At 47.5% G+C, this 26,854-nt stretch overlaps 2 protein-coding genes across 4 annotated transcripts; both read right to left on the bottom strand.

The window, feature by feature from the left end:
- Positions 1-482: 482 nt before the first annotated feature.
- Positions 483-12,795, bottom strand: LOC112980201 (2-hydroxyacylsphingosine 1-beta-galactosyltransferase-like). Of its 3 annotated transcripts, none has more exons than XM_064513937.1 (7): positions 12,694-12,795; positions 10,906-11,213; positions 6,211-7,055; positions 3,259-3,398; positions 2,981-3,057; positions 2,376-2,595; positions 483-1,413 (listed from the first exon to the last, which is right to left on the bottom strand). In XM_064513937.1, the coding sequence occupies exons 3-7, from the start codon at positions 7,051-7,053 to the stop codon at positions 1,098-1,100; spliced, it is 1,596 nt and encodes a 531-aa protein (XP_064370007.1). In that variant the 5' UTR covers positions 7,054-7,055; positions 10,906-11,213; positions 12,694-12,795; the 3' UTR covers positions 483-1,097. The 3 variants fall into 3 exon arrangements, with proteins under 3 accessions (XP_064370007.1, XP_064370008.1, XP_025950660.1); XM_064513938.1 differs by having other exon boundaries at positions 10,906-11,132; XM_026094875.2 differs by lacking the exon at positions 10,906-11,213.
- A 1,496-nt stretch (positions 12,796-14,291) lies between these two features.
- Positions 14,292-26,513, bottom strand: NOLC1 (nucleolar and coiled-body phosphoprotein 1). Its single transcript, XM_026094950.2, has 14 exons — positions 26,335-26,513; positions 26,030-26,085; positions 25,436-25,557; positions 23,710-23,825; positions 22,894-23,035; positions 22,246-22,349; positions 21,414-21,564; positions 20,484-20,624; positions 19,981-20,070; positions 18,445-18,588; positions 17,671-18,237; positions 17,254-17,366; positions 16,776-16,856; positions 14,292-16,490 (listed from the first exon to the last, which is right to left on the bottom strand). Exons 1-14 carry the CDS (start codon positions 26,443-26,445, stop codon positions 16,332-16,334), a joined length of 2,097 nt encoding a protein of 698 aa, XP_025950735.2. The 5' UTR covers positions 26,446-26,513; the 3' UTR covers positions 14,292-16,331.
- Positions 26,514-26,854: the final 341 nt, after the last annotated feature.

The following is a 26,854-nucleotide window of genomic DNA, read 5'->3' as shown; positions in this document are numbered from 1 at the left end:
AACAGCAGCAAAGCATGGGCTTGCCTTGGAGCCTGGGGTGAGTAGAAAAACGTGGGCATCATGCCATACCATGCCTCCAAGGGGGGCAATAACACGCCTGCTCATGTTGAAAAGGAACAGAGGTTTTCTTTAGAAAGAGCAGAGCTTGTTGCTTTTACAGATGTGCTGTATGACCGTCACTCCAAGCTACTGGTTGCTCTTCCTGTGGTGCTGTCACCTGCAGGACAAATTTGTTTTTTTATTAGAGGTTTGGAGACTCCACGGGCATGGGTGTCACACACAGGCAGAGGAGGGAAGGCACTGCCTGAAACCCTGTGGAAAGGCCAAGAGGAGTCACTGGCAGAGGTTTGTAGTGGTCCACAGGCATGTGGAGACAGTAGCAGCAGTGACAAGAAGGGAAGAGAACTCTAATCTTGCTTTGAGCAGCATCCTGTTACAAGGCTCAAAGGCTCACATTCAACCAAGACCAGAGAACTGCCACATGGGGGAAAGAATATAACTTTATTAAAAAATATAATAATTTAGCTCAAACACAAACAAGACTGCAGAGGGTTGATGGAAGCAGGAAGAAGAATATTTACCCACAGAATTTAAAACAGACCAGTTTCATTCTCTTTCATATGATACTTTCGTTGCTCTTCCCTGTCCACTCCTCTCCCTCAGATTCTCACCAGCATGTAAAGGAATCCCGACTTTGGGGCTCTTGGTAACAAGGCAGAGGAGAAACAATACCTCCAGTGCCTCCATGAAGATCCAAAAAGCCAGAATAACAATGCCAGCATCTAAACCAACATGCAATATAAAGAGAGCAACTTGTACTCCTCCCTGGAAGTCTACCTACCCATGCCCCATTCCCACCATCCTGGCAAGTATTTCCACCCATGCCTGAATTCATGTCCCCACCCACAGGTGCTGTACATAGAGGTGTGCACACAGGCCTTCGCAATGCCCTTCCCTCCCCCCTCTCCTCTCAGCCGGGAGGACAGCATCCAGACCTGCTGATCACTCTCCTCACTCTGCCTGCGTGCCGCCCATTTCTTGGTACTGTAGAAGTTCATTTCACAGTGAAGGAACATGCTGTAGGACATGCTGAGCCACTATTGCAATTTCTTCTCTTCTGTGAAGTGCCCTTTCATGCAATTGCCATTCTGATATACAGGGCTGGCCCCCTTCCTTCTGCACCGTGCCACAGCTTTGTAGAGGATGAAGCCAATGCCAGCCAGACACAATAAGAGAAGGGCCAAGATGTCCAGGCAGAAGTACTCATATAAGGACAGGTCATAGACAGCAGGGCGAAGATACACTGCCCCATCATGACGAAGGAGGTACTCCAGCCAGTACACCGTCCTATTAAGAGCGTGCATTGGTGTGTCGAGGTGGAGAGCTGAAATGAACTTGGCTGCTTTTCTGTAGCTGCAAGGGAGAAAGAGGACAAGAAGTTATCCTTGTGACAGCAGCTTCATAGCTGAGAAGTGATCTGATATGTCCACTGATGCCTTCAATCCCAAAGGATACCTTGGGAGATTGGCAAGTTTCTTCTACAACTGGCTTCACAGCTGCCTCCAAAAAACACTGTGATGGCAATCATTAGCCATGGCAGCACAAGTCAGACTGCATTTTACTTTGCGTTTTGTTAGCAAGACTGACAGTTCAGCTGAAGTCTCTTGGTAAGATGGTGATGGATGCTCAGTGGATTTACATGGATTGTTGCTTTCTGAGGGGAGTTTGCACCTTACCAGCACCAAGCAACAGTCAGATTTGGTGACTGGTCTAATCCTTCAAGGTACCAGGTGGTGACAATTTATACTGAGGTCAGCAGTTGAGAGCTCCTAACAGCTAACAAGATCAAGCTCTCAGACAGCTTTTCAGAAACTAACAGCTGCATGTTTCCTATTAGACAGTGGGTGCCCTGTGTCACTGTGCTGTGACAAATCTAGGAAAGGGTAAAGAATCTGGTTTTGAGAAGAAACAATTGGAGCATTATCTGCAGTCCACTGTCTGCCCTAGCTGTTTCTGCCAAAAGTTGTTTGGACAAGAACAGGGAGACCACAAGGTGAGGATGTGATCTCACTTTTCCTGATCACAGGCTGGTATTAAAAGGAGAAGAGCTTTGAGATGCTGATGCATAAACCTTTCTAAGAAAGTTAGAGTCAGAGCCAAGACAGACTAGATCGCACTCTCACAGCAAGTGCTAGAGTATCTCTTTGTGCAAGCATCTTAGGACTACACGGTGCTAATATGTCTGGCCCGCTGAGCAACGTTTGCAACACTGCTTGATCCAGAAGCCACTACTGGCTGTGTAAAGGATGACGCAAAGACATGTCAGTCCCTACTGCCTCTGCCAAGGAAGAGCTCAGTGCTTCTGAATGCCTCACCTGGGGTCAGAGATAACAGTGATGACAGCCTGGTAAAGATCCTCTTCTCTCACTCTGCTCCAGTCCATGAGGATACCCATGCCCTTTGCCTGCAGTCTGGTCATGATGTCAAACTGGTCCCCATAGAAAGGAAACCCCACCACTGGTACACCATGATAAATTGCCTCAAATATGCCATTCATCCCACAGTGGCTGACAAAGGCTTTTACATTGGGATGGCCTGTGGGGAGAGAAACAGAGGCAAATCAGTGCATCCCACACAGAAATGGGACTGCTCCTGACTTTCTGTACACAGTATTGACTTGTGTTTAAGGATAAACAGGTGTGCTGAATTGAGAGGATGGACATTCATGTTATCCTTTGGGAATGTACCCTGCTTTCAGCAGCCAAAAGCTTGCTGAGTAGAACCTGGATGAGCAGGGAGATGGGGCCAAGATACAGCTTCAAACAAGCATTAGGTGAGGACCATGTTATTTACAGATCAGACTCACAAGAAGTGACAGACTTAGACCCACAAGGGTGCTGTTTTCCTTGTACATCTTTGCTGTGGTTTGAACTAAACTCTAGGGATGTCACTAGCTGTACACACACATTCCCTGTCTTACCTAGCAGGTCGTTCTGGGGCAGCCACTCCATCATCAGCGTATTCTCACCCAGGTTGTTTGGCTTCTGTCCAAAGTATCTGTGGGAGGAGGTTAAGAGGGGGGGGGAAAAAAAAAAAAAAAAAAAAAAAAAAAAAAAAGAAAAAAAACCCAGAAGACACCTCAATTACAAATTCAACCAAATCAAGAGATAGAAGACAAATGTGTGTTTTGAGCTGGAATCACCCCTCAATAATGATTTTCATCAACTTGAGTTAAGTGGAATCCCGCTTTGCCCTTACCTCCACACAACCCTCTGCGGGAGACGAGCGAACGCGCCAGCCATCTTCTCCACCAAGTCACTTGGAAGAGCTCGGATCCCAATGCCAAAGGAGACAACAACAACACCTGCATCTGCTGCTTCCACCCAGAGACGCAGACCCTGCAGGCAAAACACACACAGCTGCCTTGTAGCCTTCTTGGAGAAATGATCTTCCCACTGTTGTCTCTGCCAGTAAGAAATGCTCTATGGAGAGGCTGAAGCCAAATCCACCTGGAGCACAGGGCTACGTGTTCGACCAGGCAATGAACTCTAAGACTGCTGTGATTTCTGCACCCAGCCAGGCAGAAGCTGCTCAAACACCTGCTGGGCTCAGGAGTTCTGCAGGGAGGTTCCTAACAGCTAAATTTGCTACTACTTTGGATGGCTTTCAGCAGCAGCAGGTAATGCAATTACTCTTTGGCAAGGAGGGCTCTGAAAACACACACTGAGGCCCACATAGGAGCAGCAGAGAAAACTGGAGTAAAATGAGGAAACCAAGGCTATTTTCCAACACTGCTACAAAACCAGAGGTCTGTCAGGGTCTCTAGCTGTGGGCCAATATAACAGCTGAAATGTCAGCTGAGCACAGTCAGGAACAACATCTCGCTTGAAATCCCCCACAAATGCTCTGACTTTCAAAGCTGCTGGAAATGGCAGAAGGTTTTGCCATCTTGCTAGGATACTCCTCTCTCTCTTTGATAGCTACTTCCAGATAGCAGATTTAGTCTTCATTTGTTGGGCAGAGAAGCAACTACAACTTCGTGAGAAATCACAGTTGGTCATACTTTGTTTTGAGGTTATCCATGGTGCTACATAAACAGGTATATATCTAGGAGAGAGTCCTCTGCTTCTTTGACCAGGGGAAAGAAGAAATCAGCCAGCATGACTGCTGTGAAGCAAACACAAGGTATTCCCTTCCATGCCAAGTTGGGCTGAGCCCATCTCTTATTATGGATTCTTTCCTGCTTCAAGTTTCCCATATATTATCTCTTGAATCTGAACACTTCATTGAAAGACACAGTACAATAACATGAAGGGGGGGGGGGGGGAGAGAGAAATTCTTCTGGTTAAGGGAGAAAAATAGGATGGTTAACCCAAAATATCTTATAATCAGTAGTCTACAAGGTTGAAGATCACAGTACAGAAGAATTTCAAAATGCATTTTAGTGTTGTTCTCCGAGAACACCTGTCCTTTGTTAGATGCTTCTGGGATGTAAACCTATCTTTCCAGAAGAGCTTAAAAAGCCCTAAACAAAAAACAAAAAACAAAAACAAAAAAAACCCAAACAAACAAAAAAACCCTTCTAGCTAAGGGTTTTGGTTTCTCCATTCTCTTTAACACTTTCTTTTGAGCAATACAACTGCTAAAACTGTTAAAGAAGAGAAAGTAGTTTTGTTTTGATAGTTAAAACCAAGATGACTCCAGTAATTACATTATCCATTATAATCAAGCCTTAACATTTGACTTTCAGAGACAGCATTAAAGTTGCTAAGGGAAGCACAGCTGACCACCAAAAATTCTCACCATCTCTCAAATACATATCTGTAATCCCCAGTGTCCTATTTAAAGAAATGCTCAGTCACTGCTTTTCAAATATGAGGAAATAAATACCTTAATTACATAACTCAGCTCCTGTTCAGATGGGAGAGTCCTTAAGATACACCTAGGTCTACAAAGGCCCTCTTTCCCCTTGGCATCCTGCAACCTGGGTGCAGACATGCCTACCTGCTAGCACTATAACCACAGCCTATCGCAGGGCTCTGGGCTTCTCTCTATCCCTTAGGCACTCTGGGCTCACCTCTGGAAGCTGTGAAGCGTGTAATGCCATAGCAAACAACTCCCTTCTTTAAAAGGCAGGTGTATACTTGGCCACATTGGACCAAGTCAGTATTTTGCAAGACCTGAGAGACAGTCACTCCCTGACACAGCTTTTGGAGTACCCTGTGTTCACTGTGCTACCCACATACTGTACCACATGGAGAAGGGTGATCAGCAGTCATACACACCTGGAGAACTTCTGTTCTAAAGCACCTAATCGCACTTTTTCCTTTTAACTGGAAAAAAAAAATGGCATCCACAACCTTAATTAAAGCTGCCAGCATTCTTAATAGACCTCTAATACTTTGAAAGTTGTATCTTATCTCCATTTCAGTCCCCTGCCTGGGGCACAGGGACACTTCCTGAGCTTCTATCTCCTGTTCAATTTCCCCTCAGCGTTTGTAAAAGCGCTAGATCAATGGGAGGAATGGCAAACAGGTCCTACTCTGTCCCATGGCATCTTCTCTTGGGGAAGTTAAGAGTTTGACCTTCTGAATTTATTACTGGTCATAGTAGGGAACCTGTCAGAGAAAGCCTCTGAAATGCCTGGGGAGTTTTCCCTGGGGCTACCACTTAAAAAAAAAAAAAAGGAGGATGGGACAGTTCTCAATCTTGTACACTTAAATTTGTACACATTGATTATGATCAGACAACAAGCACAACATTCCCCCACAAGTTAAGACTATGAGCTCCAGGGCAGAAATGCCCTACAAGAAACAGGATTAAGGAGGAAGTTCTGGATTATCTTGAACCAGTGATGAAGCAATACAGACTGATTAGTCTTCCTATTTCCTCCTCAAGTACACAGAAATGAACAGACAAACTACTACTGATTTAGTCCCAGAGGTAGCACTGCCAGTACAGGGCTTCCAGGAGCCATTTGACATGGGGAGCACAGCCAGCTCCCACTTCAGGGTGGGCAGCTTAACTCTATACCCTCCCCACATCCCCACCATCCTCAGGGCTCCCTGTCTCCTTGCTGTACACAGGCTCCAAAACACAGCAGCTTTCCTGAGGCTCCACAGCATTTATGAGACTCTTCAGCAGCAGATTTGTACCAAGTAGCTCCCCAGGTAAATACCTAATCACAGCTCAAAGCGTTCCTGCACTTACCACTGGAAGGGGCTTTGCAGGCTCAGCAAGGATCCCCCCCGTGAAAATGACATGGGGAAGCGTTGGCCGGGGAAAGTCCAGCACCACGTCATTACAGAGGAAGAAGAGACTGGTTCCATGGACAAGGTCCAACATGGATGTCTTGGGCTCCACCCTGTGCTTCTCCATGAGGCGTTCAAACTTTGGCAGGATGACCAGCTTTGTAGCCACGCGAGTGATCATGTAGACCACAAGATTCCAAGTCCTGCCAAAGAAGCCCATCTTGTCTGTCATGAGGGAGTTGAATTCAGGGACATAGGCAATGGGGGAAGCAGCACCAATTTCTGCTGGGAACCAGAAACCGGTGGAGATTACAGCATATTTGACATGGAGGAGGTGGGCCAGGATAAAGCCACACATCTCATTGGGATCCACCAACAGCAGGTCAAAGTGCTCATGCTGGAGCTTCTGCAGAAGGGTAGAATTTCCCAGAACCAGGTCACAGTTTTCCAGGTACTTCTCCAGAAAGGAGAACACCTCCAGAGAGGTCATCTTCCCTTGGAAGACACGCTTTATCTTCTCCTGCACCCAGGCGTCTGCACTGTCCATGCTGAATATGCCCCGGTACCTCTGTATGCGGAAGCCTGGCAGGTAGGTTTCCACATCCCGACCCTCATGAAGAAGTAGCACGGGGTCATGGCCCCGGTCAGTCAGTGCCTCTGCCACTTTCATGAAGACTCGCAAGTGGCTGTCAAAGACTATGGTAGGCATGATCAGCACCTTGGCACCATGACACAGCTCCAGACTGAAAGCAGCCATTAGGAAGAGAAGAGCAGCAGGGCACAGTAGCACCTTCATCTTCATAACTGCAAGGAGAGAAACATACTCTTAATATAGCATGAAATGCTCAGTCACATACTTGGGCAACCAACTACTGGGATTGCAGCAGCAAGCCATGAGCTCATGAGCTGGGAGAGGAGAGCAGTCTGGAGTTAGTCAGTGCAGGAAAATCCCAAAGCTGGATACTAGGTGTGTCAGGGAAGGGTCTTCTAGAAATTGAGAATGCTCTGTCTGCACTGATCTGCTCCTAAGCCTCAGAAACCAGCAGACTGACCTGCAGCATCATTAGCAGGGGAGAGCTATTGGAGGAGCTCTGCTGGGTCCCAGTGCAAGCTGCACCACTCACTGCTCAATCCACATTTACCCCTACAGAACTAGAACAGCTAGATTTTATTTCTATTTCTACCTAGCCAGAACTGCCGACTACCTCCAAGCCCTTGATGCCTGTGCAATCTCCCTGTGAGGCCTATAGAGCCTTTACTACCAGAGAAGATGCCAAGAGCCACTCTCCAGCTTTAGCTCTTGCAATGCTGGCAGCTAGCAAGCCGCCTCGCTCAGCTGAAACAGGGCAGGAGAGAGCCCACGGCACAGCAAGATTCCTCGGAGAGAACAGCAGGGTTCTACGGGAAAAGCCACCCTGCTACACTCATTGCACAAGTGAGGGACTGGCCATGGGAGAACAGGGAGGCTCAGTGCAAAGGGCTGGGAAGGGAAAGCAGGCACCAGGCCACTGAAGCACTGGAAGAAAGGAAAGTGAGCTAGCTGCAGAAAGCAGCCCAGAGACAACCTGCAGTGTATGTGGCACCCCGACGCCTTAGTCGCACTCCTATGGCCATCATCCCACTCCCAGTTTGGTGCAACGCCGAATGTTTCTGTTGTGCAAGGGGTGTTGCTACATCACTGAAAGCAAATGCGCCTCACCCACACCTTCCATTATTTTGGGAGGAGAATCACCTGATGATTATTTGAGAATAGTCAGAAACAGAGCAGTGTCCTGAGGACCCAGTTCAGACACGTTAGGAAGGGCGGGGGAAAGAGGTTACAATGGGAGCAACTACTGTACATATGGATGTTGGATGGCCCCAAATGTTACCCCAGCGGGGCTGCGATGAAGTTGAATTTGGTCCAAGATGTATTTCCAACCTCCCTGCTACTGCTTGATCAATTAAAAGGCAAAAAAGAAAAAGTCTAAAAGAAGGTCCTGCTAAATACAATCTTCAGACTCCCTTCAACAGCTGCATTGGGGTTGTAAGGGGAAACACTAGCCAGAGATAGCTAGTGGGGGTACAGAGGTGGGAGATGAAAAGCAACATGCTCCCCCCTCCCTATAGCCTTCCTGTCCCACATAGCAAGGACAGGTCAAAGCAACTCTGGGAAGCTGCTGGCTGTGCCCTCCCCTGTGCTGTACCAGACAAACACAACTACTAGCCTTTGGACCCCACCATGTCCATCCAGGGCCAGCTGGTTGGGTGTGGCTGCAGGAGGGATGAAAAGCATTAGTTTGGATACCAAGGGGGTGCTTGGCCCCACAGAGCAAGAGGTCCAGGAGGACAGAGACAACGGCAACAGACTAGAGCTAAGGGAACAGAAGCTCTGCAGGGAAAGTAAGGATCTGCCCAGCACCCTTCCTCCCCGCCAGTGGGGACAGGCTGTCCCACGCTGGCTGCAGGGTCAGGTCCTGGGCACTGCAGCAGGACGCCCCTGTATAGCTGCGACCCAAAAAGCCAGTCTAGTTCTCAGCTCACTCGAGAGGCCCAAAGGGGAATCCTCCTGCTCAGCATCAGGGAAGGCAAAGCGTTTGGCTGTGACCTTGCACACTGGATCCGGAGCACAGGCAGCTTCCAGGGGAGAGAGTCATCGAGTGGTCTAGATGAAGGAAGGCTCAAGCTCCACCTGCTCCCCTCCCCACTTCACATCTCTTGCCAACATTGGACATGCAGCTACGGCCACTCACAAGCTTGGCAGCAGGACCCTCCAGCAGCAGCTGGTAGTGCCGCACATTGTGGCCGGTGCCGCACGTTGCGGCCCAGCCCTCCGGCTAGTGGGAGCTCGGCTGCCTACACCCGCATTTGTGCTGCAGATGGATGGTCCTCAGCAAGAAGCCTCCAAACCACAGGGCACAGGACCTTGACCCTGCTGGGAGGTGAATTCACAGCCTGCACCTCAGCAAGGGTGTGAAATCCAAGTCAATCACAGACCACAAACTAGGTCCAAGAGCCAAGCAGACAGAACCACCTCCTCATTTGTGGTCTAGATGTCCTGGCCCAGGGGCTAAATCAGATGAATACTGCAACAAATAACACTGCCATTGAAAAGGAAAGGTTTGTAAGGAGACAGAATGGGCCCTTCCCTATTTTCATGAGAAATGCTCAATAAAGCCAAGAAAATCTGCCAGTTTAGACAGAGGAATCCCTAAACTCTTCGGCTAGCACTAACATCCAAAAGACAGGGATCTTGAGAAAGCTAATAAGAAAGCACATGCTACAGAGGGTTTAAGTTCTCCAGCCCCTGGCCTGCAGGCTGAGGCAGGCATTTGCTGATGGCAGAAGAGCCAGGACTAGAGCCTGCTGCAAGAGGGATGTGCAGGGGAAAGCCCCCTCACGACTGCCATCGCAGGGAGCGGGCAGCAGCATTCCTGTGTGCAGTACAAGTATTGTACCATCAGCTGCCGGGAGTCTGTGCTGAAAGCCAAAGCACAGTATTGAAATTGAAATGAGAGGCCACAGAAGAAGAGGAGTATTAGGAAGAAGAGAGAGAAATCAGCCCTCTGAATTGTCCTCCTCTCCCCCCCCCCCCCCCCCGCCCAAGAAATCTCTTACTGAACTGAAATTTGCCTGTTGATTTTGCTATATTAAGTATGTGTTTGATAGGGCATAGTTCTGCCATTAATGGAAGATTACATCAGTTTAACTGAAGTGAAGTACATGAACAGCTACAGCTCTAAAGACAGACATTTCTTCAATTCAGGTGCCTTTTATTAGGGTGAAGTACTAAAACCTCTGACAGCAAGTGATCTAGACAGAGAAGCCCATACAGTAATCAGAGACCTCCATTATTAGGACTCTGCCCTTTACATTTCTCCCTCTCCTCCAGTATTTTGTATTGCCTAATTTGTGCCTAGGACTTGGGAACCCACATCCATGCAGCTAAATCGCTTCCCCTCCTGCATCCTGTCTCTACCCAGCTCTTGCCCAGAGTAAGAAGAAGTGTTTTCTCTTTAAACTTCTTAAGAATTAACAAAGCATCATAGTTTATTTAAAGCCAAAATGAAAAAAAAGATAGTTTCACCTGGATACTTAAAAAAACAAACAAACCAACCTTCCTTGAATAGGAAACCAATGTTTGCCTCATCTGTTGGATATGATCTGGAAGAAGTGGCACCATCTGTTACCATTAAGCTGATGGCAACCAAGCCAGTTGTGGCTAATTTCAAGGAATCAAGGCTCAGTGCAAGCGGGCAGCTGTGCAGCTTTGAGAGCAATCCTGCCACTGCAGGAAGATGTCTCACTACAAGCAGGAACTGCTCAGGGTAATCTCTAGTAAAAAATCAAGAAGATACAATGCTGTATAAATTAGACTTAATAATGCTGAAGCAGGGGAAATCTAACCCACAATCAAATATGACCCAGTGCTTGGCAGGCTTTTCCTCTGGTTTTTGGGTTTTCACAGACTCCTGCTTCATCAGCATCATCTGGATAAATAACACAAAATACTAATACTAGTATTTTAATACTAGAAACCTTGAGCAAAAACAAACTTCCCCTCCAACAGCATCGAATATAAGCTTCTCCAGGCAGCTTATGACACCGAGTTTTTTAAAATATTGTTTGCATACAGTGTTAATTGTGCACAGATGGTCTGCTAATAACAACATACCTTTCTAGCATTTTTCATTTGACATCTCCATGGTGGTAAGAAACACAGAGAAAGAACAATGCCCAGGTCCCAAAGAGATCATGGTGCTTTGTTCATCCTCTTCCATTTTGGACAGGGAGTGATGTAGTCCTCAAACAGTTCCCAGACTTTTGGGATCTTGGGCCATCTTCAGCATCCTGCCAGGATCATCAGAGTTTAACAGAGGAAGTTCTTCCAGCAAGGTGAATCTGTGGGCCAGCAGCAGGTTGGCAATTTGTAGATCACAGCCAGGGAACCATGGTATGACAGAAAATACAGCTCCATAACAGCTAAGAAAGGAATTAAAATCTGTTTCTCAGCTTGTCGAGACATCTGAAGTTACACACACCTTCAAGAACTTGAGCTGGGGGATGGTGTTAAACACCACAGATCTGCTTCCCAACCTGACCTCTCATATAGTAAATCTGCCCAGATGGCGAGTTTTCCCTTGCCCCCCTTCATATCGACAGGCCTCCTGGCTGTCTTCTGGAAGGGAAAGAGATGGTATATATGCCAGTGTGTCTACAACAGCAGGTTATTTCTGGATGGCCTTTTCCCCTTGCCTGCAACATGGCTGCAAGATGCAGAAGCAGCTGATAGGAGGATGTGCTGTCTGTGAGCTGCTCCTCACTGCTTGCACCTATCTCAAGTCTGCAGCATGGAAACGTTTAAGAGCACCATCTGTAGTCCCTGGATGCTAGGGACAGGAAGGCTTGTGGCCATTTGCAAGCTTCCGTGTTGAAGTGTGAACACACAGCAGTTGACTGCACCTTTTGGCCTTTAAGAACAGGTTACGCCAAATAACAGTCAAGTTGAACAGGTTCCTGAGACTGCAGAGAAAATTGGAGAGATACAAAGGTACCAAACCTGAGAGAAGTGGTCAAGAGGGGTGAAGAGGAAGAGTTTCTTCCATTCATTACCCTGTTATTGCAGCTTCTTTCTGCAGAGAAGCACCACGTTAAAAGAAAGAGGTCATCAACCATCCCAGGAGATTGTGAAACCTTGTGTAGGAAGCACTAGGGATTGATACAGTCCTGCCAGACGAGTCTGATCGCATTTAACAGAATTACAAAAGTAGAGAAGCTGAAGATAAGAGTCACCTTCAACAAAATGATTGACACCCTCAAATTAAAAAACAAAAACCAAAAAAACCTCCTTGGATCCAGGCACGCAGCAGGAACAAAGCCTGGCTGAGCTGCCATGAGCAGAGCTTGAGGAGGGATGCACAGGAAGAAGAGGCAGAAGGGGAGAGGGAAGGACGCTCCCAAGATCTAGTCTTTAGGAAAGTGAAGCAAGTTACACAAAAGTGCTTTGAACATTTGTTTCCAAGGCTCTGATCCAGCACAGTTAAGCACATGCTTAACTTGTGCCCTCCAACAGCCCTGCCAAAGTTACCGAAGCAATTTACACGCGCCCTGGCAGAGCTGGGGCCAGACGGACAGCCGAGAACTCCCGGCATTTCCCCCTTTCCTCTCCGCCGAGGCAGGAGCATTGAAGCGCCTCTGCCGTCAGCTCGAAAAGTTCGGCCCAGTCCATAAACGCTCACCGGGAGCGCGGCCGGCGGAACCGGCACCGGGGCCGGCACGCGCCGCTCGCGCCCAGCCAGCCCCGCGGAGCCGGGTCGCACGGCCCGGCCCGGCCCGCCGCCACCGGGAGGCCCGCAGCCCGGCTCGCTCCGAGGACCGGCGGGGCAGGCAGCACCGGCACCCGGGGCGGGGAGGGAGGCACGCGGGGCGCTGACGGCAGGCGCTGCCCCAGCCCGGCACCTACCTGCAGCCGGTCCCGCCGGGAGCGCGGCGCCGAGCAGAGGCGAGAGGAAGCGCCCGCAGGTCCGCGCCCGCCGCTTTCCCCTTTCATGCCGGCCGGCGGCGGGCGCGGGCGGGGCGGGGCCGGCGGAGCAGCCCCGGCCCACACGCCGCTCCCAGGGGCGGTGCCGGCCCCGCCGCCGGGACCCGCGCGGAGCCGCGCACCGCCGAGCCTCTCCCCGTCCTCCCGCCGCCTGGCCCGAGACGCTGGTGGGGCACAGCGGGGAGGAGAGCCGCTCGCCCGGCCCCGGGGGGCAGGACGGCGGCTGGCCAGGCAGAGGCAGAGCCGTGCCTGGCCCCGGGGGGGACGGGGGAGGCCGAGGAGACCCCAGCTCCCACCTTTGGTTTCTTTTAAGTGCATTAAAACTTCTGCTCCCGGGTTGCGTCAGAGCTGGCCCCTGCTCAGAGACCCACAGGATCCGGATGCTCTCTTTGGCTCCGTGACAAGGAGATGGGACTGCCCTGCTCTCAGGCCACATACGCGTTTCTCAGGACAGCAAAATGGAAGTGATGGCACACGGGGAATTAGGACACTGTACCGGGGCACCCATATGGGTGCATCCCCCAGAGAGGGACAGCCTGCTAGTCCAGTTCCAGAATTGATCACAGCTCTACTGAAGTTGAAATTACACTAATGATGCACATGGAAACTAGGTCTAAATGCTCCAAGAGATGTCTGACAGCAGCAGAGCACAGAGTAGGTAAGCCTGCCCAGCAGCTGCAAAATGCGTGTGAAGGGAGTAGGTTTACTCTAGGTGTGGAAAGCGCACTGTGGAGTATGTAGCTTTGACAACAGTCTCACAAACACCTATTGCACTTGCTCCATCAGGTATTGATCTCCAGTGAGACTAATGACACTCTTTGCACGTGCTGCTGAGACCTCAGACAGTGTTAGACCACAGTTCCTACACCATGTTAGAGGTGGGGGACTGGCTCCAGAGGCAGATAGCCTTAGTCATGGAGTGACTGATGTCCCAATTACCCTGACAATTCTGTTTACCTGAACCTCTCCTGAGAGGCATAGTACACTGAGAAAAATGGGCATTACGGTATGCAAGACCTCCATCAGGCCCAAGCTATTAGCAGGTTTCCTTATCCTGCAGATATGGTCACAGAGCAGGCAGGAATCAGAGGACACACTTCTTTAACCAGGTACACACAGAATTTTCAGTTATGTCTATTATTTTTTACTGCATATGCTGGTGCTCCATAAGTTATCTTGCCAGATATTGTAAAGCTAATTTGGCAGTAATATTGAAGAACTACTTATTCTGGCATGAAGAGACTCAGTAAAACTCAGTTTGTCCTGGTAAAAGTAAACATTTTTCTACACCCGTATTCTCCAAATCTCTTGCAGAGAGTTGTTTGGCTTCCAGCTTCACTTTTGATGGCCCATTACATCCATGTGAGCATACAGGTACGGGGACAGAAGAATCAGCTGTAGACAGATACAGATAGACTTACCGATTCACCTTGAGACACAGCAATACATTGCTCGACACTGATACCCTCCCTTCTCTCACCCTCTTATCCCACACCTTGTAACCGTCAAATTCACACAGATTACAAAGGCAGCTATCTTTATTTTCTGAGACACTTGTGTGCTCACACATAAAATACCCCTAAAAGTTTTTAAAAGTTTAACCTTCACGGTTCCAAAATTAAAGTTTCCAATAAGGAGGACAAAAGAGGGCAAATGGCAAATCACAATAAAGATTGTTCAAATCCCCACTGGAAGCTGAAAATACTTTCTTCCCACCCTGCTTTGGCTTCTAACCTTAAGCTCTTCATGATGACCACGGTCCCCTGGGCCCCTCTGCATGGCTGCATAGCATCCAACAATCGGACTGATTGGGCAAGCCTGAGGGGAAGTGCTGAAAAATGCTCATCAAAACAAGCTGCAGCTAATGTGCATGGGGGTGGCTCATCAGTCTCATCCAACCCTCAATTATCTGACACTGCACACATATGTGGCTCCCTATAACAACAGGGCTCTTTTCTGTGTCACCCTGCTGGGAGTGAATGGAGACATGGAAATCAGACCCTGCATAACCTCTCTTCGTGGCTGGTAGTTTCATGAGATGAGGCAAGCAGACCTAACAGCCCATTACTGCCCTTTTCCTTAACATGCTCTACCATTGTTGAATTCATACTGGCTGTGGGGTCAACAGACTGCTCCATAAAATAACTTTAACTTAGTAACTCACCTAACAGGAAAAAAAAGTGGTGGGGGAGCCATGTTCTACCAGATTTGTGAGTTGCACCAGAAATGGTAAGCAGGCAAAGCCAAGCAACTGGAGGGAGAGCTAGATCTCCCTTCAACAGCAGTAAACCATTAGATTATCTCCATTGCCCTTGAAAACTCAGTTTAGGGTGCAAGTTGCTGAACTTGTTTTGAGACCCCACTTCCCATACAGAACTTGTGCTTGAAGCTAATGCTTCAAATCTTACAGCTCCAGGCTTTACTTACTACAGTGCTACAGGAAACTGATATTTTACTTCTTCCCAGGGACCTGACAGATAGAAAACAGCTCAAAAAGAGCACATGATCCAGTCAGGGAAAGAAATTTAAGGCATCAATGTTACATTCATCTCAGCTCTTCATAAGCTGCACTGCACATTGCTGGAGAAAAGCATATGCTGGCATGTTATATGCTCAGAGAGAACAAGGAGCAGCACCACACTGCAGTCAAAACCTCTGAAACAAAGACTCAACAAAAAGCAGAGCTGAGTGGAAAAAAAAGACCATTTCCTCTGCCTCTTTAAGCATTTCCACTGGGCCAAAGACCCTTCTTCGAATGTTAGAACCTCCACAGAGTCAGGAGTTCCTGTACATCTCCCTGCCTGGGCTACATTCACAATAAAAACCTTATCGAAAGTGCCACAGCACTATAGTACTTGGCCTTTCTGACAACAGCCACCAACTTGCAAGCAATATGATTCCTGAACTACGCTGGTGTGTTAACACTCTGCTTCTCTAACTTCTCTACTTAGTAGCCTCAACAGGAACAGGAGGAGGAGGAAGGTGCGAATTAACTGCAAGATGAAACCATAAAAAAACGAAACAAAAAAGAGGAACTCCATCATACTGCAATTGTGAACTACAAATGTGAAATGGGTGTGGGGATTACAGCCAAAGGGTTCGAGGGAGTTGTTGCTCTTACAGTAACCAGCCAAAGGCAAGTTATTGTACTTGCAATTTCACAGGTACCTGAAGTTAAACTAGATGAAAAAGAAATGGGCGGTTATGCTACAGAAAAGAAGTTCTCTTTCCTTTACTGGATAGGCAGGAACCTGAAATGAAAAATCACTGCCAGCCTTTTAAAATAAGACTGTACATAATTTAAGTCTTGAAGGTCACCCTAGTAGTGTCCAGTAACACCAGCTCTAGGATGGTTCCCTATTAGGGGTCTAAACCAGAATTAGCCAGAAATAACTGGGGAAATGTCCAACCATTCTCCCACATCCCCGTGTTGGAGCTGCCTGCCCCACATGGGGCTGGGGGAGATAATACTCCAGACAGGATTGATGTCCATAATATTCACACGCCCATCCAAGTGACTCTGGTGAGCGGACGGTTTATGAATTCCCAAAGAGACACTGTCAGTCACTTTCAAACTTGATGGAATTGACTTGGGTTGATATAGTGCCCCCACGGTAGCTGCCCCGTTTTTTCTTTGTCTTCTCATGGCGAAAAGATTTGCCTTTGGTGAATTTCAGGATGTTGTTGGCCTTCTCACCCCAGTCACCAGCAGCTCCTTTCTGTGAGGGACAAAGGGGGAGAAGAGAAAAGAGATTCAGGTCAGCACTCAAGAGAGTAAAGACAATGCTTTTCACTTGACCCTGCTTAGCAAATCCCACAAGAGGAAGGCTGGAGCTTACGGCACTCCACATCCATGCACAGTATCTCCTACCAGTGCTCATGCGTTTCCTAACAGCACCTCCTGGTGGAAGAAGTTCCCACCAATGGACCACCCACCAGCACACCAAGGCCTGTATTTGCAGGGGCCAAGAATGTCTTATTACTTTGCCACTACCTAGCCCTACCTTTGCATCAAATGAGTTATCAGCAACGCGGGCATCCAGCTCAATCTCTTCTTCTCTTACTCGTCGGAATGGAGAGGCTGGCTATTAAGAGAAAGAAAACTAGATACAGTAAGTGAACACTTGCACATGGTCTTCTTTAAGTGACAACCACCTCTCTCAGCCCTGCAAATATGGACCCCTGTGCAGGTAACCCCAATCCTCAATCATTTCCCAGATTCATAATCCTTTCCCTTCTGCACATCAGGCAGCACAGGGATGCTCCTGTGCAAATATATCCAATCAGTCTTTGCCAGAACAACATTACACACACATGTGCATTTTCTAGTGTTCTATGGACAGAGTTCTTCAAGTGACTGAAGAGGGGGCAAAAATACAAGCAATTCCTGTGGGCTCAACCCCAAAGAAAAAAAACATGAAGTACTAGTTCAGGAGGCAAAGATGCCCCTCCTACCAGTCAGCATGGTCTATCCTCACTCACCTGTTTCACCTTGGGAAACGTGTGTGGTGTTTTGGCTTTGATCTTTGCCTTTTTACTGTCTGGTGTCTCTGGCTCCTGGATATCTTCCCTCTTTCGTTTCTTCTGGATCATGCCTGTTAGATACACAGCAGTAAAATTTCAATGGGAGTAACTGCCATGTTGGGAAAGGTAATGGCATTGCTGTCCCATTAATGCAAACCCAGTGTTGAAATACAGAGGTGAGTATCAGATCCTGCATAACCTTACAAAGAAAACAGACAGACACTATTCCACTAACAGTTATCCTGGAGCTGTACTGCACTAGATGGTATGATCTAGTAGCACATACAGATTACACTATTGTTCCAGTCTCCCATCCATGTTTTAGCTCAGTTACACACTGTCTGAGAGACCCACTTCCCAACCTGTAGGTAGTACCTCCATTTGCTTTTCCTGTCTCTTCTTCAGAGCTGCTTTCACTGCTGCTGCTGCTTCCACCAGCTCGTTTGGACTTCAGATTATTTGCTGCTGATGTGGATAAAGCTTTTGCTTTCTCTGCAGAAGCAGTGGTCTGAGCACTGTTCTGTGCCCCTTTCCCTGCCTTTTTGGGCTTCTCGTCTGCTTCACTGGAGCTATCAGATGAGCTGCTGCTACTGTTAGCAGCAGCCACCTTCTTCCCCACAATTGCTTTTGTGGCCCCCGTCGATTTGCTGACGGGTTTCGCTGCTGGCTTCTTTTCTTCCTCGCTGCTTGAGCTATCAGAGTCTGATGACCTTTCCTTGGGAGCTGGGGTGCAAGGTTTGGACACCGGCTTACCCGCTTTGCCAGTTAATTTAGCTGGAGGGGCTTTCTTCTTCTTTTCATCCTCAGAGCTGCTGGAGCTACTACTATCTGAATCGGAGCTACTTCGTGCTTTCTTTGTGGTAGCTTGTGACTTCTTGGTTGCAGGGGGTGCTGCTTTTGCTGCAGGCTTCACGGGGGCCTTATTTTCAGAGCTGTCAGAATCTAGAAGGAAATGGCAAAGCCGAGTCAAGACTAAGCCCAGTTCCTGCAATGTGAAGCTAACATTCAGATCAGTGCTGACGCACCATTAGCTGCTTGCAACAGCTCTGCAATGGTTATACTCTGTTCAACTGCACCGCCGCAACATGCTGGCTAGAAATGTGCTAGACAAGCGCAAGCAGTAATTCTCATTTTCTCCTATTGCAGTACCTGAGCTGTCCGAGGAGGAGCTGGAGTCTTTCTTTGCTTGTGCGGGCTTGGCAGCTACCTTTGCTGGTTTAGAAGGATTCTTTATCAGAGGTTGTTTAGCAGGGAGCTTACCCCCTACCTTCTTGTCTTCCTCAGAACTAGAATCTAAGCAAAAGAAGGATGCTCCTTAAGTTAATAAGCCTCTGGTGCAAGTTACCAAAGTTATCCAATAACTTCTACTTAAGGCAACACAATCAAGGGAGATAATGTAACATGTGCAAAACATGGGAAAAGAAAATCGAAATGGGTTTTGGTCGAAGGCTGAACCGCTAGAGAACTGGCAACAATTAGAGTCTGATGAACCTCCCGGAATGGTCAGGGGACAGTTTTCATCTTTCCACATTTCATCTTTGATGGGAGAAGACAAAACAAGCAGAAATAAGTTCTTCATTACTGCATGCACAAAAAAGTGGGCAAATATTTGGAGAATGATAGAAGAGGTAGAAAATAAGTGATTGGAGGAAGAAAAAAAGAGTACAGGTATCACCATCAATAAATTCAGGAAAAAAAAGAGAAAAAAAACCATGATAGAAATCAAGATAAAGAACCGACATGAAACTAGGAGACAAAACTGATGTGGGGGGAAAAGTGAGGAGACAACAGGATAATTTCTCATTTTAGCTTTCTCTTTCTTACGTCAGATACGTTTAGCAGCAGTCTGAGGATGGGACTGGAGACTTCTATTTACAAATATGCCCTTTGTGTTGCATGTCACAGTAATCTGGAATGCTAACTGTGATCTATTCCAACATTTCTGAACATCTTCTTAAGAGGTGTAATCAAAACTTTGCCTGTTTCTGAGAAAGTAGGTAATAAAACCGGAGAACACACAGAACTCCTGCCACTTATTGAAGGGTCCTACCTTCTAGTGCCAGCTGTTTGCAGACAGACAGGCTGCTGTCACCCACAGCCCCTGCTGTGGCATCAGACATATTGAGACGTATAAATCACGAGCCCCTCAAACATGTGGGGACAGAAATGTAGCACATAAGGAGCCTGTGCAGGAAATTCAGGGCTGCAAGAAGCCATAAACCTGATCAACAGAAGACACAAGGCATGCTGCCCCCTATTTCTAGGGGCATATTAGAAGGAAGCATCCTTTGAGTCTATTTTGACCTCAGTATGGTGAAAGTATTTTTCATTTAGGAAACTTTGCCACAGTGCATAATGGGATAAAAGAAACTGAAAAACTTAAGACACAGATCCTCAAAAAGTGTAACTGCTAACCTTCACGGAGAAACTTCTAACGCGTGATGCCATACCCTTTCCAGCCTGCAACAAGCAGAATTTTCTGTGCTTGCCAATGGTCTCATCTGTGTCCTGGGGCGAGGCCCCATTCTGCACAGCAAGCTGCTGTTTTGCTAGTTCACAATTTGTTTGCTACGGAGACTGAAGCTTTCAAGCTCATACGCTAAGGGTCTCAGCAAATATGCCACTATAAAGTGACCTGGCCAACAAAAACATTAACAGAAATCAAGTCCTTATTTCTTGAAGTACCTGAGTCACTGTCCGAACTGGATTCGGCCTTCTTGGCAGTCACAACTTTGTTTTTGACACCAGGAATTGTTTTAGCTGCCACTGCTTTGCCTACAAAAGCAAGTCTAAAATTAGCAGGCCACATTCACACCAACCTTTTGTCCCACAATCCAAATTTTTCCAGACATGAAAAAGCTCCCTATTCAGCGCACCAGTTATTCTGCGAGCCCATCAGAAGCCAAGCAAGGACCTGGCCAACTGCAGTAATGGGCCTATTTCATCCCTGCTAAAATAAATCCCAATGACTTTTCAAACCAACGTGTATGAACTTATCCATTCTGCACTGCACACAATTTAGATCCAGAACACAGTGTTCTGTTTGGGACAGTTTCATATTTCTCAGAAACTTCCAGAGAAGCAAGTATCAACATAGGCCAAAGTCATACTTCTTTTAAAGGAAACCAGGAGATGGCCAAATACTGACTACCACATAGTGCTTCCTTTGCAGCCTCCTCACAACAAACCTGCTCCTGCCTTTGTGGGCACCTGCTCTGCCTCATCACTGCTGTCTGAGGAGTCACTGCTCTCAGCCTTTTTTGCAGGGGCCTTGGCAAGGGCTTTCTTTGGCTGTGTAGCCTGAGGAGGTGGTACAGCACTGTATGGACCTATAAAGAGAGAGAGAGAGAGAGACAGGTTCAATCATAATACGGTAGCACAAGCAGCACATCTGAGAACTTTGTCTCAACTAGAATAAAGCACTTCTGCTATTTGGTTCAATTTATTCCCCTTCTGTACCTATAAAGACGTTAGCTTATAATTTGAAAGGTGACTTCAGCCCACTCCACTGCTACCTCCTGTTTCTGTCATAAATTTAACTCCCCTCTTCTGGGCTCAGCTGACCCAACCATCTCTGAGGAAGTTCTCTCTGCACTTTGGAAAATGGAGCTTGCATTGCCATACTGTTTCAGAAGAAATAGATACTTCTATTGCTGCTCCTTTTCATTTACTCCTTTCTTGAATCCTCTGTTCCAGAGTTCCAGACTGAGTTTCAGTGCCTGATTCCCCACTCAGACCAACTCTTTATTGGAATGCTAGAAGTCCAGTACTACATTGAACAGAGGTCCATCTAGCCCATAAGCTGAACTGAGACTGAGCAGCCCTGGATACCGAAAATAAAAGATGCATAAAGTCCTGTAACTGCAGAATAATCAAACCAGAGACAAGTTACTTTCCAAATCCTGACAAAAAGGAAACTTGCAAGAGGAATGTCCTTAACAGCTATCTGAATTAGTCCCATCAGGGTACATGGAATAAGCTGCTATATTTGGCATAAGGCACCGTTTGGAACGTTGTGTGGAGCAAGACTTGTCTGCAGCCCGCACACACTTCTCCCAGGATAGCAGGGTTAGCAGAAAGTATCCTCCCACACAGCAACAATGGTATTTAGTACTTGCCAGACTTTGGCTTCTGTTTTGTAGCTGGCTTTTCATCCTCGGAGCTGTCAGAAGAGTCCTCACTACTGGAACTTTCCTTGGCAGGTTTGGTTTTGCCCGGACATGCTTGAGTGGCTGCAGGTTTAGGTACAGGCGATTTCTTGGGAACAGCCTTTTTGCAAGAAGGAAGGAAATACACATAAAAAAGTGAAATTCCATATCCAACTGTCCACCCAAGATTTGTCTATTCCTTTTTAACTCTATGCCTACTTGTCAGAGAACAGATTTTGAAAACAAACAAATAAAGATTACTGAAAATTAGCAAATTCCAGGAAACACACAAGGATCTTGATTTTTCTGGCCCTTCTATTATCTTCTGCTTCCTGAATTCCTTCTCAGGAGTTCCTCTGACTAGGAAAAAATGGCACAGAACGCTGACTGATTGAATTGACTGTGAAATGGTTGCAATTGTCACTTGATTAAACATATCTGGGAATTTTCTGTATTGCAGAAAACATTTTTAACACTCCATAATGGAAAATCCAAAGTTACAGGTAGCTAAGAGGAGTCACACAAAAGTGAACCCATAAGGGAGACTACAACATGGTTAAGATAAAGAAGATTTTTCAGGTAGAAGGAGCAGCGGAAGGGGTATATAGGCATTAGGAAAGAAAGCCAGTGCATGGAGAGAAGACATAATCCCACCACACAAAGCAAAAAGTCAGTAGGAGAGCCATAATGGCTGCACTCAGCTGCCAGGCAGTCTCTATACATATCACAGTCCCTGCAAAGCAGAGATACACCCACTCTGACTAAATTTCTACAGTCTTCATGAAGTCTTTGTCTTATGTACCTTCTTCGGGGCAGCCTTTTCCTCATCAGAATCTTCACTACTGCTGCTACTGCTTGCTGCTTTTCCATTGACCAGCTTGGTAGTTACCTGGGCAGCTTTACTTCCTTTTAAGACAAGGTAAAAGAGATATCAGAAAATATGCTATGGGAAGCAATAGGTAATTCCATTCAGCATAAAGTGTCAGAGAGAGGAAAGAACCATGAGAAGCTAACAGGGGAGATTAAGGCAGTATTGTGAAGCTGCTGATTTACCCAACTGCAAGGTTAGAGAAGGTTTTCAGAAAACTGTCTCTTCCAGCCAATCAGAAGCTCCAGGACCAAAGGCTGTTTTTATGGTTTTTAACTTGCTGCAGCCCAGTGCTGCTCACTGAGCAGAAGACACTGGCAAAACCTTCTGCAGTTAGGGTTGCTGAATGCAGCTATTCCAGCAAAAAATGTAGCACTTGGGACCAGATGTTTCACCTGCAATCAGTTCTACATATAATCCATGTCAGGAACAGGCTGGACTGGAGTATGAATGGCTATGACAGTAAATTTTCAAACTGCTACACTAATATTCATGCCTTGGCACATCGGTACGGCCCCCATCACTCTTCCCCCGGCTTTTTTATTTATGTGCTCTGACACACGATACACAATAAAGTACCACCTGATTTAGGTGTTACTGGTTTTGGTGGCTGTTTCTTTGGTGCTTCCTCCTCTGAGCTGCTCGAGTCAGAGCTGGAGCTCTCTGCTTTCTTCTGAGGCTGGATTTTGGTTCCAGCTGGCTTCACTGCTGGTTTTGTTCCTTTCTAAACAAAAAGAGGGAAAACTGATCAACCCTTGTAGCCAAGAACAGAAAAGAGGCTAAAAAGCGTGACGCGCATACAGGGAGTACAAACAGCTTTCACATACGTTGCTGTTTTTACTGGAAATTTCACTCTGCCTAAAGGTTAAGGCCTAAAAATCCCAGGACAATGATTTTACTCAGGGAAACCTCCCAGAAGGTGGGAGGATGGGGGACTTTCCTAGCACTTCAGTCGCCAGTTCTACCTCCTCAAAATGGGGTAGCTCTAGGACTGCTACTGTGTTCTCTTTCCTCTGGGGACAAAATTAGTTTGAAGGCTCAAAACACTGGTTGAATAACTCTGGTTCATCTCCTCAAGTATACTCTCCCATTTCACAAGACTTCTCAAATTTATTTTAGCAATTTCAAATAAATCTCCTTCTCTGAAGGGAAAGCAAGCAGTGGCAGTCTTCGGACAAAAGCAAGGAGCTTTTGGATGTGAAACAGAAAGTGGGTGCTGGACATGACATAAACCTTTCACTGGGACCACTGCAAATGGCAGACTGTGCGTTATAGAACTGTCTTACTAAATTGGTTCAAGAAAAGTGGGCCTAATTTCAGAGAGAATTCTGCTGGTCAAATTTACTTTTATCCATCACTGTCAAACATGTGTTAAAGAGGCTGGAAAGAAAAGCTGACCTTTGCTGGCTTCTTTTCCTCCTCTGAGTCTGAATCATCACTGGAATCCTCACTGCTGCTCTCTGCCTTCTTGGCAGGAGGAGTTGCTTTCACCTTGGGCACAGCTGTTATCTTAGCTGCAAATAAGGGACAACACATGGATGATAAGTGAATTCACAGCTTTCATACACATATATCCTGGACTCCTGTGTCTCAGGGCAAAAAGTTAAATAAAGGTTATTAAATCACAGCTGAAGTTCAAGACACTGGCCTTCAGGCCTTAGTTTCTCAAGCAGAGCATGGTAGAAGACTTCAAAGTGAATAAAAAAATTCCAGCATCATTCAGTCTTGGTCACATAGTGTAAACTTTATGACCAAAACTTTCACCCTAAGTAGAGTGTGTCCCCACAAACTAAGAGAACATTAACTGTGTCTGCACAGTTTTCAGCTTAAAAAAACTGCCTAACAAGTGCAGACTTCCAAAGAGAACCAGTGCAGTGCTGTGAAGTTGAGCTTCCAAACTCATGGCTTAACTCGTTTTAGCCAAGTCTACTCCTTTCTGGTTACTGATTGTTTCTTTTGCTCCACATTATTAATAAATCATTTCACTTCAAAGTATATTTCTGACCTTCCTTATCAAAGCAAAATCAGGTCTAAGTTCAAATTCAGCCTTAGGTTAGGCTGAATTAAAGACCAGTTTTATTTCTGGCCGTCTCCCTCTTCCTGCCTACTACTCCTTTCCCACGAAACTGCTGCTAGATGCACAGGAAGTTGTGTACACAGTGGTTCAGGCAGGGCATAAGAGCAATTCCAGACAGAAAGCGGAAACGTAGCTCACCACCTGCCAACCTGCAGTAGAGGGACTGATCTCTAGACAGCAAAAGGACAGAGGCTTGAGAGAAAGGAGGGTAGGAACCTCACACAAGCAGTAGAGTAAGTCTGCAGGTGAATAACAATGCTTGGCATTTCTCTGAAGCCTGAGCATCTCTTCCACAACTGCCCTGCCTCAAACAGGTCACGATGCCTATCAATACACAAAGAAGCCTGATAAAGCCAAGTCAAGTAAGAGTTTTGTCAAGTTATGTGTATTTTAATAAATGTGCAAGCACATAAGCCTTGAATATATCCTGAATCAGTTTTCCTACAACAGCAGGACAAGGAACCATTCTTTAAGGATTCCATGGGAACTGTGAGTCCCAGGAAAATAACAGGAAAGAAAAATCATGGAGTACCTCCTTCTCCAAGTATCAGCCCAATTCATATGCATTCAAACAATTTCATTCAATACTTAACACAGACTTTGAAAACACTGAAGCAGGTAAGAGTAGCTCTGCCTAGACACCACAGCAATGAGTGTTTGGACAGAAGAATCTCCATGTAGGTAACATAATGAATTTGCTACTTCAGTAGCACCTTCAGAACTCATTACAGCCTAATGCCTCCACCAGTCTCAGCTAACAGAGAAAAACCAAATCACTAAAGGCTTCTAGCAGATTCAAAACCTGATCTCCTTCAATTATAACTGAATCGAGAAATCACCCACGAGCAGGACGAACACATGCTACAGATGTAGATGGGAATCATGGGCAGAAGATCTACCAGAACCAAGATCACTTAATATAAACCCAATCCTTGAGAGCAACTTAAAGACTTCAGATGAGCCATAGAAACTGAGCTCTATATCCAGGTCATGAACGAATTTTCAAATATAATGTATGTCTGCCCTAAGAACTTTTGCAAACCTTACCTGGTTTCTTGGCTGGGGGCGTCTCATCTTCCTCACTGGAACTGTCATCGCTACTTGAGGAAGATTTCCTCTTTGCATGAGGTCCATTGGGAACAATCTTTCTTTTTTTGGCAGCAGGAGACCTACACAGAGAAAGACTTAGTTTCAAAGAAAGATTCTGCTACCCTTATGTCCTCCCAGCCTTGAGAAAGTAAAATGTTATCCTTGGGAACAATCACTTCCCCAGGATTCTGTTTTATTCTTTGTGTCACAGCACCAAACCTAAGGTTAGGGACAGGTCTAAAAGAATAAATCATGCGATCAAAGTTACTGTTAAAATATTAAACCCTATACACTAATCTTAGCCAGTATTCTTTGACATTATGACTTCCCTGCACCATCATCACCACCAAGCCCTTCTGCCCCACAACCGCATCACTGCACGACCTTCCACAGAAGCACTTAATCCACAGGCTTGGGAGCTTTTGCCCCAAAAAAGCTAGCAGCAGGACTACAGATCAGCACTGAAGAAAGCTCAGCTTTGCAAGCGGCATGTCCCCAGAACAGATAAGCAAAGCACCCCTCGGCGAGTCTTTCAGGAGGCAGCAAACTTACTTCAGCCAGTAACTAAAGACATCTAGGAGAGAGGCAGCGTTGGGATCCTGGTCCTTCTGTAAGAATGCAAACGGAAAGTTCGTCAGCCGCTAACACACCTGAGGATGACAGACAGCCCAGAGTATGGAGCCCGGGTGGGCGGCGCGGCGGGGTCCCCGCGGCCCCCACCGCCCCTCACGGCGGCCCCACGCCGCCGGCTAGGCTAGGCCAGGCCGCGCCGCCCGCCCGCCGGCCCGGGGGCCCGGCCCGCCGCCCCGCCCCAACAGCCCCAACGGCCGCCCCGGCCGGCGCGCGGCGCCGCTCACCACTCCCGCCTCCCTGGCGAAGGCGCGCGCCGCCCCCTCGAAGCGGTTCTCGCGCAGGAAGGCGAGCACGAAGGGGAACAGGTCGCTGGGCACCGCGCGCCACCCCGCCATGCTGCACCGCCGCCACGTGCCGCCAGCGCGCACGCGCGCGCACTCACGCACGCACGCACGCACGCACATCCACGCAGGCGCGCGCACCGCCTTCCCGTTCCCCGCCCGCCCTCGGAAGGGCGGTGAAGCTCCGGCACCATCTTGGCGGGTGGCGGAAGGCGCGGGCATCCTTCGGCGGAGACCACCCCGCCGCTGCGCCTCGCCGGCGGGAGCGCTGGGCTTGGCCCGGCCCGGGGGAGGGCAGGCGGCGGGAGCTGCGGCTCGGGACCGATGCAGGGCAGGGCAGGGCAGGGGACGGGGACGGCCTGGCCTTGGCCAGAACAGTGCCCCTTTTCTTTCATACAGTCTGCAGGGCTGCGACCCCTTGGGGAAAGAGGAGGGCAAGGAATGACCTGCCAGACAACATGCT

This window comes from Dromaius novaehollandiae, chromosome 6, assembly GCF_036370855.1.
Source record: "Dromaius novaehollandiae isolate bDroNov1 chromosome 6, bDroNov1.hap1, whole genome shotgun sequence".
Lineage (NCBI taxonomy): Eukaryota > Metazoa > Chordata > Aves > Casuariiformes > Dromaiidae > Dromaius > Dromaius novaehollandiae.
Note: the sequence above shows the minus strand (reverse complement) of the source record. Positions and strands in the feature narration are given on the sequence as shown.

Coding starts and splice junctions, on each gene's coding strand:
- LOC112980201 (XM_064513937.1), bottom strand. CDS start 7,053: ATGAAGATGAAGGTGCTACTGTGCCCTGCTGCTCTTCTCTTCCTAATG. Junction 3,399..6,210: donor CTGCAAAGCCCCTTCCAGTG/GTAAGTGCAGGA, acceptor TTTTGCCTGCAG/GGTCTGCGTCTCTGGGTGGA. Junction 2,596..2,980: donor GCCCCAGAACGACCTGCTAG/GTAAGACAGGGA, acceptor CTCTCCCCACAG/GCCATCCCAATGTAAAAGCC.
- NOLC1 (XM_026094950.2), bottom strand. CDS start 26,445: ATGGCGGGGTGGCGCGCGGTGCCCAGCGACCTGTTCCCCTTCGTGCTC. Junction 21,565..22,245: donor AAAAGGCTGCCCCGAAGAAG/GTACATAAGACA, acceptor TCTTGCAAAAAG/GCTGTTCCCAAGAAATCGCC. Junction 20,625..21,413: donor AAAACAGAAGCCAAAGTCTG/GCAAGTACTAAA, acceptor CTCTCTTTATAG/GTCCATACAGTGCTGTACCA.